Raw genomic sequence first — 12,859 nt, 5'->3', positions numbered from 1 at the left:
AACCATATAAGTATTAGTGTGGGTTTCAAAATGAACCATAAAAGGAGAAGTGGGGATTTCGAAAGTCTTTTAACACTAGAAGCGCTGGAATTCCATAACTACTAGAACCGCCATGACTTGATATTTCAATTATTGTTATTATTTCAAATATACAATAATACATAGATTGTAAAGTTAATGCATTTTTTAAAATAAGTTAAGGTAGCTAACTTTAGCTAGCATTTACATTTACGAAAAACGTAACATTACGTACAAGGCTACCGGTAGGTAATGTTCAAAGACAACTCACAGTGAGTTAATCTTTTTTGTTGTTGTTGCATAACTGAAATTCCTTAATTTCATTTCTGCAGACCATGACTGACGTCCGATAACCCAAACACATCTTGAGTGGCACCTTTCAAAAACCCCACTTCTCCTTATTGGTTCCTTTCGAAACCCCCACTTTACCTGAGAGATGCACTGCACTGAGAGATAACATATTAGGCAGCAAAGGTAACCTGCCTAAATGATTACCACCCGGTAGCCATGAAGTGCTTTTTAAAGGCTGGTCATGGCTCACATCAACACCATCATGCCAGAAACCCTAGAACCACTCCAATTTGCATACTGCCCCAACAGATCCACAGATGACGCAATCTCAATCACACTGCCCTTTCCCACCTGGACAAAAGGAACACCTATGTGAGAATGCTGTTCATTGACTACAGCTCAGCATTCAACACCATAGTGCCCACAAAGCTCATCACGAAGCTAAGGACCCTGGGACTAAACACCTCCCTCTGCAACTGGATCCTGGACTTCCTGACGGGCCACCCCCAGGTGGTAAGGGTAGGTAACAACACATCTGCCACACTGATCCTCAACACGGGGGCCCCTCAGGGGTGCGTGATTATTCCTCTTCTGTACTCCCTGTTCACCCACGACTGCGTGGCCAAGCACAACTCCAACACCATCGTTAAGTTTGCTTATGACACAGCAGTTGTAGGCCTGATCACCGACAATGATGAGACACCCTATAGGGAGGAGGTCAGAGACCTGGCAGTGTGGTGCCAGGACAACAACCTCTCTCAATGTGAGCAAGACAAAGGAGTTGATCGTGGACTATAGGAAAAGGAGGGCCAAACAGGCCCCCATTAAAGTTGACGGGGACTGAAGTGGCCACCTGGACTATTTACATTTACCCTATTTACATAAACTGCTGCTACTTGCTGTTTATTATCTATGCATAGTCACTTTACAAGTCACCTCGACTAACCTGTCCCCCCACACATTGACTCGGTACCGGTAACCCCTGTATATAGCCTCGTTATTGTTATGTACATTTCTTGTGTTACTTTTTGATTGATTAGTTTTTTTTAACTGCAGTTTATTTAGTAAATATTTTATTAACTCTATCTCTTGAACTGCATTGATGGTTAAGAGCTTGTAAGTAAGCATTTCACTGTAAGGTCTACGTTGTATTCGGAGCATGTGACAAATTAAATTTGATTTGATCAGTAGGTAGCAGCATAGAGACCCTGAGGGATGACTGCTCTGAGAGATGATGTCGCAGCTGGACCCTATCGGGGATCAAAATTGGCTAGATCATAAAAATGTGATTTTTCTTATTTTTTTATATATATTTTTTTGCTTTTGGTCTTAATTTAAGGTTAGGCATAAGATTAGCAGTGTGGTTAAGGTTAGGATTAAGGTTGGTGTAAAATCACATTTTAAGATAATTTGTAGAAATAGGCAGGATTTATTGAGGGCTTCCACAATGCTTCTGCCATTTTAAAGTTGTAAACTGGGTGGATTCCTATAGGTTGTACCCTCAACGGCGCTGCCCATGCTGTCACAAACGTTATAGTGGCACAGATATACAAATGAGTCCTCTATCTATCTCTATGGCTTGACAATCTCAGATGGACTGTGCTGGTCAACCCTTGTGGATCCACAATTGGAAGCAATCCCAGGTCTTGTGGTGCTTTCAACCTGTGTGAAGCTAGCCACAATAAGGATTTGCACAAAAGTGGAATTTGCGGTTTGCCTTCAAAATAGAGTCCCCCACTGAAACTGATACAAATGGATACAAATAGTGGAATAATGCCTTATTTGGATTATATAATGTTAAACAAGGTTGGACTGTTGTTATATAGCGTGAACCATCAGATCCTCCTCTCCCCCCTCTCAGGGCTGAGCGTCTCAGGCTCTGCACACTCCTGGATTGCATCCTACCATTGCATCCTACCTGCTCCTACCAGGTGGCGTGGATAGAATCTGTGTCTGTACCACGTGCTCTCACTACTGGTGTCCCCGCGGGCTCGGTTCTAGACCCTCTCCTGTTTTCTCTTTTCACTCTGAAAGTGGTCGGCACTGTCAAGAAGTGATACTCAAAAGCTGTATCTAAGTATAACAAACATACTCCATACATACTGTAAATTGTAATCTGCCCTTCTATTTTCTGAGAGGAAAGAATACATGTGACAGACCTTTCATTCACTTATTCACAGGTGCATAGTTATGCTCAAACCATCCAAAAGCCTAAACTCAAGGACGAATACAAGAAGACTGCAGAGTGCTTAGTGATGCAGCTGAAATCTGGCAAGTACAATGGTTGCTACTTCACAGGACATAAAAGGAATACAATCGACTATCCCCCAGGATGGATGGTTCTCCTGTCAGGTAACATTGATGAACCTGAAATTGGCTAACAGTGTCAGCATAGAGATTATAATGGTAACTAACAGGACCAGATCATGTTTGGTTCGTTAGCATCCCGTTTTACAGCCCGTGTCCTTACCCATCTCTCTCCTTTCCTCATGGTGCTCTTCCTCCGCATCTGGAAGTGATCCCAGGTCATGTGGCACTCTCTTTTCTCTTTACACGAAGTCAATCTATCCTCACATGCTTTCTCCTATCATTGCTATGTGAATGACACTCAACTACTCTTATCCTTCCCCCCTTCTGACACCCAGGTGGCGACACGCATCTCAGCTTGGATGTCGGCCCACCACCTCATGCTCAACCTCGACAAAATGGAGCTGCTTTTCCTCCTAGGAAAGGCCTGCCCGCTCCAGAGCTCTCCATCACGGTTGACAACCTTGGCGTAACCCTGGACAAAAGCCCTGTTTTTCTCTGCAAACATCAAAGCAGTGACTAGCTCCTGCAGGTTCATGGTCTACAACATCCGTAGAGTATGACCTTTCCTCACACAGAAACGCAGGTCCTAATCCAGGCACTTGTCATCTTCCGTCTAGACAACTGCAACTCTCTGTTGGCTGGGCTCCCTGCTGGTGCCGTCAAACCCCTGCAACTTATCCAGAATGCCGCAGCCCACCTTGTGTTCAACCTTCAAAGCTCTTCTCTGTCCTGGCACCCCTATGGTGGAACAAGCTTCTCCATAATGTCAGGACAGCGGAGTCCCTGCTCATCTTTCGAAAACCTCTGAAACCTTACCTCTTTGAGGAATATCTTAAATAACTCTCTCACGGCGCTTCTCTCTCACGGCGCCTCTCTCTCCGGTGAGTCTGGCACCTACGATCATACCACACTCAGTCACTTAAATCACACGTTTTACACATTCTAACATTCAATCGAACAATAACTGAATGCCTCGATGCCTGTCTGCCTGCTTTATATAGCAAGCCACAGCCATGTGACTCACTGTCTGTAGGATCGAATCACAGGGTGGCCACTGAGTGTATATGCAATGTACAGCCTTACCTATGGAGTGTGCACCAATGAAATGGAGTATCAGCCTACCCAGTGACACCAACAGAACACAACTATGTAGAGTTTACACCAATATTAGCATCATAGCTCTTATTGCAGGACTCTGAAACCACTGTGAAATGAGCCAGATTTGCTCACGCGTATTGAACATTCATATACTATACAGTCATAAAAGGCAACCATACTGGCTTTGTCCAAATCTGGTAGCCACTAATCACTCTGCAAGGACTGGTAAGGGATAAGGGAGGTGGTGGGTGATTGGTGTCTTTAAATAGTGTCTACGCTATATAAATGGATGTGGTGTGTTTCATTTCACAAAGACATTCACTGTCTTCTTGGTAAGCAACTTTAGTGTAGATTTGGCCTTGTGTTGTAGGTTATTGTCTTGCTGAAACTTGGTTTTCCTCTAGGATTTTGCCTGTTTCTTTTTATTCTCAAAAACTTCAGTGTTTACTGGTGTCAAGCATACCCATACCATGATGCAGCCACCACCATGCTTTAAAATAAAGAGGCAGTTACTCAGTGATGTGTTGGATTTGCCCCAAACATAAGGCTTTGCATTTAGGCCAAAAAGTGTGTTCCTTTGCAGTATTACTTTAGTGCAATACAAGATGTATATTTGTTTTCTTCTTTTCACTCTGTCATTTAGGTAATTATTGTGGAGTCACTACAATGTTGTTGATCCATCCTCAGTTCTCCCATTACAGCCATTGAACTCTGTAGCTGTTTTAAAATCACCAATGGTCTCATGGTAAAGTGTCTGAGCAGTTTCATTCTGGTCCTGCAGTTCAGAAGGACAAGTAACTTTTACGTGTCTGGGTGGTTTAATACATAAGCCACAGCATAATTATTAACTTGACCGTACTTAAATATATATTAAATGTCTAATTTGTTATTGTTACCCATCTACCAATCACTGCCCTTCTTTATGAGGCTTTCGAAAAGCTCCCTGGTCTTTGCAGTTGAATCTGTGCTTGAAATTCAATACTTGACTGAGGGATCTTACATATGTTGTATGTATGGGGGACAGAGGAAGAGTTAATCATTCAAAAATCACTTCAACCCCTATTATTTCACACAGTGAGTCCATGTAACTTATGGGATTTGTTAAGCCAAATTTGACTCCTGGACTGAACAAAGGGGCTGAATACATATGCAACGACTAGTCGTATATTTTAGTTTAGAATTTTTATTTATCTTTAAAAAATATATTTTTTCTTTCACTTTGACATTAATATTTTGCATAGATTTTTGACAAAAATGACAATTAAATCCATTTTAATTCCACTTAGTAACATAAAATGTTAAGAAATTCAAGGGTTCTGAATAATTTTGCAAGGCACTGTATGTACAGTGCTTTCGGAAAGTATTCAGACCCCTTCACTTTTTCCACATTTTGTTACATTATAGCCTTATTCTAAAATGGATTCAATAGTCCCCCCCCCATCAATCTACACACAATACCCCATAATGACAAAGCAAAAACACATTTTTAGAACTGTTTGCAAATGTAGAATTTTTTTGGTTTGAAATATCACATTTACATAAGTATTCAGACCCTTTACTCAGTACTTTGTTAAAGCACCTTTGGCAGCAAATGAGGAGGTGGATGTTATTTGCCAAGCAGGCTCTTAAACATCCTAATGTTGAGATGGAATTGTCTATAAGTAAAGCAGAAGCCAAGGGGTTAATAAGAACAGTGGTTGAAAACAAATGACAAGAGTTGTGAAACAGGGAGAGAAAGGGAAGACACCTGTAAAAGATCTAGGAAAAGGTGGGGGCAGGGAGGTCCTCATGCCGAGAGAGAAGAGAGGAAAGTGTAGTCACAAGGCTGAGACAGGGACACACAAGGCTTAATAGTACATTGAAATTGGTGGGGAAACATCCGACTGGGAGGTGTGATCATTGTCAGGAGGAGATGGAGACAGTGGAACATGTTTTATTTCAGTTCCAGAAATATGTGAGGGAAAGGGAGCGACTGTTATTAGTTTTGAGGAGTAATGGGGTTGAAAAGCTAGGATTAAGTGAACTGCTAAAGAAATCTTCAGAGGATGTAGTATTTAATTATGTAGTCCGTCTCCTTAGAGACGAGAATATTGGGTAGGATTTAGACCTTCACTGTCTCTGGTCCACACGCCAGTCCAGTTGGTGGAGGCAATGCACCTTACTTCTTGGTATGGCAATAGCACTACACTCGACCGCATGGTGCTACAAAGGGTTGTGCGGACAGCCCAGTACATCACTGGGGCCAAGCTTCCTGCCATCCAGGACATCTATATCAGGCAGTGTGAAAAGAAGCCCCGGAAAGTCGTCAAAGACTCCAAGCGTCCAGGCCATTGACCTTTTATTTCAATCTGTGCACTCTCTATGCACACTCACAGCCCCCCCCCCCCCTTCATTATTTTCTCACTCGCACATAATATGCACATACATTTATACAGACTCTACACACCCGTACACCCACTCACATACGAGCTGCTGCTACTCTGTTTATCTTATTGCCTAGTCCTCTTACACCTATACATATCTACCTCCATCAGTCCAGTATCCCTGCACATGTACATTTGGTATTGAATCTGACTTTTTACATTTTTCCTTTTCTTATTATTCTTATTATTTTTCTAGTAATACATTGTTATTAATTATTCCATTGTTGGGTTTTTAGTTTGCAAGAAAGGCATTTCACTGTACTTGTGCATGTGGCATTAAAACTTGAAACTTAAAGTTGGTTGCCAACCCCCATATAAAATCCACAGAAGAAGAAAGGTTTTCAGGGTTAGAGTAGAGCAGAAGTTGTCATATGCTGAGGCAGGATAAGAAAGTAGAGGAATGTGGGTCAAGGGGGAGGGATCCTGAGAGGAGTGGTTTGAGTAGTAGATCTGTACCAGTACAGAGGGGTAGGCCAACAAGTGGTTATATGTTTCAGTAAGATTGGATTTGAACATTTATAGTAATGGTTATCAACGGTCCTGCAGGGATGGAACGTAAGTCACAGAAAATTGAGGTTGTGGTGGAAGCTACAAAGAGGTATTTGGGTGTGCGAGACTTGAGATCAGAAAGTGGGTGTGCCATCCTTTCAGTCTGTTGACCTGAGGTAGGACTTAATAGATGAAGGAAAAAGGAAACCGCACACTGCTCTTGATAGTATCACTGATCTTTAATAAGCTTACGTATCGTACGAAAGGTCAGAGCTTTTGTGAAATGTTTTAATTAGCACCCTTTTGTAGACCTAGCCCCACCCACATCCGTTCCACGCATCGAAAGGTGTTGGAGGCGAAGGAAAAACAAATAAGTGCTACCAAATATAACAATATGCATTTCATAAATATTCGAATAACGTGTGTAAATAAGAGGTTTTAAACACGTCTGTAAAACCACAATGAGGACATAGCTAGCCTAGTAGGTGGCGGTAATGCAACATTTATTGGATGCCAACCGCCCTTAAACCTCATGGAAGAAGAAGAAGCTATGACAGGCTGGAGGGCAGGGGCGCTTCAGTACAGTAGGTGGCGTTAAAGACGTTGGATGTCAGCCGCTGATAAACCCCACAGAAGACACTTTTTAGCCAGCTAGTCTGGTACACAGCAGGCGTTAGCGACACCGTGTGCTAGCTAACTACTTTACTATCGTGTCTTACTTTGAATGCACTTTCTAGGCCAAGATACTTTGCAAAACAGCGCGGTAGTTTATGATTTAAAAAAAAAACGACACAAGTTTGACCCAGTGTAAGCACTGCACGTACCTCTCAACAGACGTTTGACAATTCCCCCAAACCGACACACAGGGGTGCTAAAAGCTTGATTTTCCTCACACCTCCCCTGGAGTTATACTGTTTTGGCCCCGGGGGCTATTCTCACTCACACACATATATTTTTGTGTTAATGGAGATTGCCGCAAAACACATTTCCCCAGTAGATTGTAATCAAGTTTTCTAAAGCTACTTTGATGGGCAATTCTATCATACACGATATTATATAATACAGTATAAAGTTATGATCATTATAATATGACAATACATTACAATGCTCAAAAAATAAATAGCATAGGTGCAATCAAATGAACAATATAGCCTCAGCCTTAGACTTCGTTTTTTCAAGTATTCTATGACATTGGATATCTAGCCTTGTCGATGTTCAAAGTCTAGTGAACCAACAGGACGCGCAGTCTAGTGAGCCACCTGTGATGTGAAATAAGAAACCTGCATTTGGTCACAGAAAGTGTAGTGGGGAGGGGATAATTAAAAGTGAGTAAGGGGAGAAGCTCGTAGGCGACAGTCACTTTTCAAGACCAGTCTGCAGGTGGTAGACTATCTCTCATCGAATATTTTTTTATTTTTTTTAGCATGACGTAACAAAGATTGTTTTCTCAAAGAAAATAAAGTAATTGTAGGGGAATAGCACGGTGGCGTAGCCAGTTTATTTTCAATGTAGCTGGACACGGAACAGTTGCTCTGTTGACTGTAGCCAGTCTATAATTTACGCGCAGCTCTCCATTTTTCAAAGGACAATGATGGACTTCAAATGGACACTAATGAGTAATTAAATGTTATGAAAATAGGGGTGCCTATTCATTTGAAGTATTTCTCATTCATTCATACGCGTTTGGCGCTATAATTATGGATAATATTTTCAGGAGAAAGAGGATATTGAAAACTCTCCTGAGCTTGTCTCTCGTTTTTGCGTCTTTAGTGATGATTTCCAAGTTCAAGCTTGTGGATAACAGCATCAAGGACGACATGGAGGTTAAAAGTATGGGACAGGCCGGTTGGTGTGGACCTGAGTGTGATTTATACAAAGGAAAACGCAGTTTGGGAAACTACTCGCCGCCACTTATTGGTGATGATTTGGTTGCGGCACGGGTGACCGTCTCCAATACTACTGCGTCTACTTGGGATGTACACGTTATGAACTGCAGTGAAGATTCAGCCGTAAGGAAAAATGATTGGTTTCGACGTTTGGATACGAGGTTCCACCAGTTTGTGTTGCACAGACATTGTCGATATTTCCCAATGTTGATAAACCATCCGGATAAGTGCAGGAATGGAGACGTGCACCTGCTCATGGTGGTGAAATCCGTTATAGAACAGCATGATAGGCGAGAGGCAGTGCGCAATACCTGGGGTAGGGAACAAACAATTGATGGTAAGAGAATAAAAACGCTGTTTCTCCTTGGAAGCCCTACAAATGGCAAAGACACTAAAAACCTTCAAAAGTTGATTGAGTATGAGGACATGATATATGGAGACATTCTCCAATGGGATTTTATGGACACATTTTTCAACCTCACCTTGAAAGAGGTAAATTTTCTGAAATGGTTTGATATTCACTGCTGCAGTGCCAAGTTTATATTCAAAGGGGATGATGACGTTTTCGTGAATACGAATAACTTGCTGGAACTTATTCGTTTCAAGACTGAGGACCGCAAAGTTCTAAATGTATTTGTTGGGGACACCATCTCCAAAGCCATCCCCATCAGAAACCGCCAGAGCAAATATTACATCCCCAAAGAGTTGTTTGACAGACCGTACCCACCTTATGTTGGTGGTGGTGGGTTTTTAATGTCCTCACAATTAGCTCGGAGACTGTTCGTGGTTTCAGAGGACTTGGAGCTCTATCCGATTGATGATGTCTTTTTGGGAATGTGCCTACAGAAGCTACACTTGGCACCTGAGATGCACCCAGGATTTAGGACCTTTGGCATCATGAAACGCAGAGTGAGCCCAATGAACAGCGAACCGTGCTTTTTCAAAAACCTAATCGTAGTCCATAAACTGAGCCCTCGGGAGCTACTCATGATGTGGAGCGTAGTAGAAAATAAGGAGCTGGTTTGCGCCAAAAGGACTGCACCATGAGTGTCAACCTACAGCTCAAAAGGACTCAAAGGTTATGCAAAAAATATTGTAAGCTTTTACAATTGAATTGTAATATTTGTATGTAGGCCTAGTAGGGCACTAAAAAGATCCAACTAAGAAAGAATGTGAAAACAATCATGCAGTGATTTTTTTTTTTAAACAAATGTTTATGAATGACATTCTTTCATTCTCACCTACCTGTTTGTTAATGTTTTTCTAATGTAGATAGGTAGACCCAAATCCCAACAGGAAAACCAAATAAGTAAATGCACATTCCTTAGGTCTACAAGATGAACCACTTTTTCAGCCAAATCTGTAAATAAATGGCAGCCTTTGACACTGAAAAACCCTTTTCATGCTACAGTTTTAGTGCTTTTGAGTTTTGAGATGATGGATGTGTTAGTAACACTGAAAAGGCGGAGATTACATGAAAATATAATTAGGTAAAGAACAAATTCTAGAACACATATTGAATTATATTTTAAGAGTCAAAACTAGTTTTTGGTTTGATGTTTGTAACAGATTCAATAAATATGTATTCGTTATACCAGTGTTTTACTGTAGTGCTGGGTAAGAGTTGAGGGCTGCTGGGTGGATATCAAACACTAATTGTTGGTGTAGAAGATTGCAACAGGTGCCTCTAAAAGACATCTTTGGCAACTCAAACAAACCAGAAAAAGAGCAACATCAGCACTGTCCAGCTTCATTTAGCTTTATTTAATCAAACATGGATGTTTCAATCTGTGCACAAAATGGTTGTAAATCTACAGTCAATACTGATGGATATGTACTCAAAATACACAAGGACAATATATACACCTACGTAATTGAATAAATATGAGACAAACCTAAGTCACTAATGCAACATTATAAAGCTTTAGGGCCCTATTCCGTGTTGTGGAGAACGCGGACGGAATCACGTATTGCAGACATTACAACGGAATTCAACAATATTCACATAGCCTAGGTATTGAATTTAGTAAGAAATCAACCAAATCCATTGAACTTAATAGAAAATGTATTAATTTGCCCAAGTGAATCATAAGACATGAACAACCATTTCATGTGGATGAATTACCTGACGTATGAAATAAATCACGACCGGGTTGATGGTAACATGAAATGCCGGTACAAGTTTATAGCCTAAATGCCCACAGACAATTTGTGTCGGTAAAATTTGGTATGCGTGAATTGGGTGAGGAAACGCCTTTATGCGTAAATATTGATATAATAACCATCATATCGAAGTAAACTTGGAGTCACGTGATGATATGGCGTGCGGTCCTCCCAAGACTCAGGAAAGCATCATCTATTAGGCTACTGATAAAATAAGTGATCAACTTCAACGGGTGGTGAAAGTGCAAGCTTGATGCTCCTTTCCAATAAATATAGTATCTTAATCTGGTTACATGATGATCGATGTTTGGCTGGCATTTTCCCCCAAAAAATATTTTCTCCATATCTGTGAGCTGTTGAGCTGTAGAGCGCAGTACCAAGACCAGAGTGGACACATTCGCTATAACGCATTTAATTTTGTGTGACAAAACCATCAGTAGAGTTGAAAATGCAATGGAATCCCATTTAACTTATATATACTGCTCAAAAAAATAAAGGGAACACTTAAATAACACAATGTAACTCCAAGTCAATCACACTTCTGTGAAATCAAACTGTCCACTTAGGAAGCAACACTGATTGACAATAAATTTCACATGCTGTTGTGCAAATGGAATAGACAACAGGTGGAAATTATAGGCAATTAGCAAGACACCCCCAATAAAGGAGTGGTTCTGCAGGTGGTAACCACAGACCACTTCTCAGTTCCTATGCTTCCTGGCTGATGTTTTGGTCACTTTTGAATGCTGGCGGTGCTTTCACTCTAGTGGTAGCATGAGACGGAGTCTACAACCCACACAAGTGGCTCAGGTAGTGCAGCTCATCCAGGATGGCACATCAATGCGAGCTGTGGCAAGAAGGTTTGCTGTGTCTGTCAGCGTAGTGTCCAGAGCATGGAGGCGCTACCAGGAGACAGGCCAGTACATCAGGAGACGTGGAGGAGGCCGTAGGCAACAACCCAGCAGCAGGACCGCTACCTCCGCCTTTGTGCAAGGAGGAGCAGGCGGAGCACTGCCAGAGCCCTGCAAAATGACCTCCAGCAGGCCACAAATGTGCATGTGTCTGCTCAAACGGTCAGAAACAGACTCCATGAGGGTGGTATGAGGGCCCGACGTCCACAGGTGGGGGTTGTGCTTACAGCCCAACACCGTGCAGGACGTTTGGCATTTGCCAGAGAACACCAAGATTGGCAAATTCGCCACTGGCGCCCTGTGCTCTTCACAGATGAAAGCAGGTTCACACTGAGCACATGTGACAGACGTGACAGTCTGGAGACGCCGTGGAGAACGTTCTGCTGCCTGCAACATCCTCCAGCATGACCGGTTTGGCGGTGGGTCAGTCATGGTGTGGGGTGGCATTTCTTTGGGGGGCCGCACAGCCCTCCATGTGCTCGCCAGAGATAGCCTGACTGCCAATAGGTACCGAGATGAGATCCTCATACCCCTTGTGAGACCATATGCTGGTGCGGTTGGCCCTGGGTTCCTCCTAATGCAAGACAATGCTAGACCTCATGTGGCTGGAGTGTGTCAGCAGTTCCTGCAAGAGGAAGGCATTGATGCTATGGACTGGCCCGCCAGTTCCCATGACCTGAATCCAATTGAGCACATCTGGGACATCATGACTCGCTCCATCCACCAACGCCACGTTGCACCACAGACTGTCCAGGAGTTGGCAGATGTTTTAGTCCAGGTCTGGGAGGAGATCCCTCAGGAGACCATCCGCCACCTCATCAGGAGCATGCCCAGGCATTGTAGGGAGGTCACACAGGCACGTGGAGGCCACACACACTACTGAGCCTCATTTTGACTTGTTTTAAGGACATTACATCAAAGTTGGATCAGTCTGTAGTGTGGTTTTCCACTTTAATTTTGAGTGTGACTCCAAATCCAGACCTCCATGGGTTGATAAATTGGATTTCCATTGATTATTTTTGTGTGATTTTGTTGTCAGCACATTCAACTATGTAAAGAAAAAAGTATTTATTAAGATTATTTCATTCATTCAGATCTAGGATGTGTTATTTTAGTGTTCCCTTTATTTTTTTGAGCAGTGTATTTTATTCGGTACACGGGAATTTAACCTCAAAAAGTATTTGTATGTGCACTATGTCATCACACACGCATACCTTTATCCACAACAAGTAGGGTGGGGGGATGTATTTTACTAAGGAGTGGCTTTCGT

The 12,859-nt window shown here is 42.2% G+C and overlaps 1 protein-coding gene across 1 annotated transcript; it reads left to right on the top strand.

Moving 5' to 3' along the window:
* Nucleotides 1-7,861: 7,861 nt before the first annotated feature.
* Nucleotides 7,862-11,001, top strand: LOC115168175 (UDP-GlcNAc:betaGal beta-1,3-N-acetylglucosaminyltransferase 7). The gene has a single exon (XM_029723197.1). The coding sequence runs from the start codon at nucleotides 8,327-8,329 to the stop codon at nucleotides 9,560-9,562; it is 1,236 nt and encodes a 411-aa protein (XP_029579057.1). The 5' UTR covers nucleotides 7,862-8,326; the 3' UTR covers nucleotides 9,563-11,001.
* Nucleotides 11,002-12,859: the final 1,858 nt, after the last annotated feature.

Source organism: Salmo trutta, chromosome 30 (assembly GCF_901001165.1).
Source record: "Salmo trutta chromosome 30, fSalTru1.1, whole genome shotgun sequence".
In the NCBI taxonomy this organism is placed as follows: Eukaryota; Metazoa; Chordata; class Actinopteri; order Salmoniformes; family Salmonidae; genus Salmo; species Salmo trutta.
Note: the sequence above shows the minus strand (reverse complement) of the source record. Positions and strands in the feature narration are given on the sequence as shown.

What these genes read in the sequence shown, in the direction of transcription:
- LOC115168175 (XM_029723197.1), top strand. Translation starts at nt 8,327, where the DNA reads ATGGATAATATTTTCAGGAGAAAGAGGATATTGAAAACTCTCCTGAGC.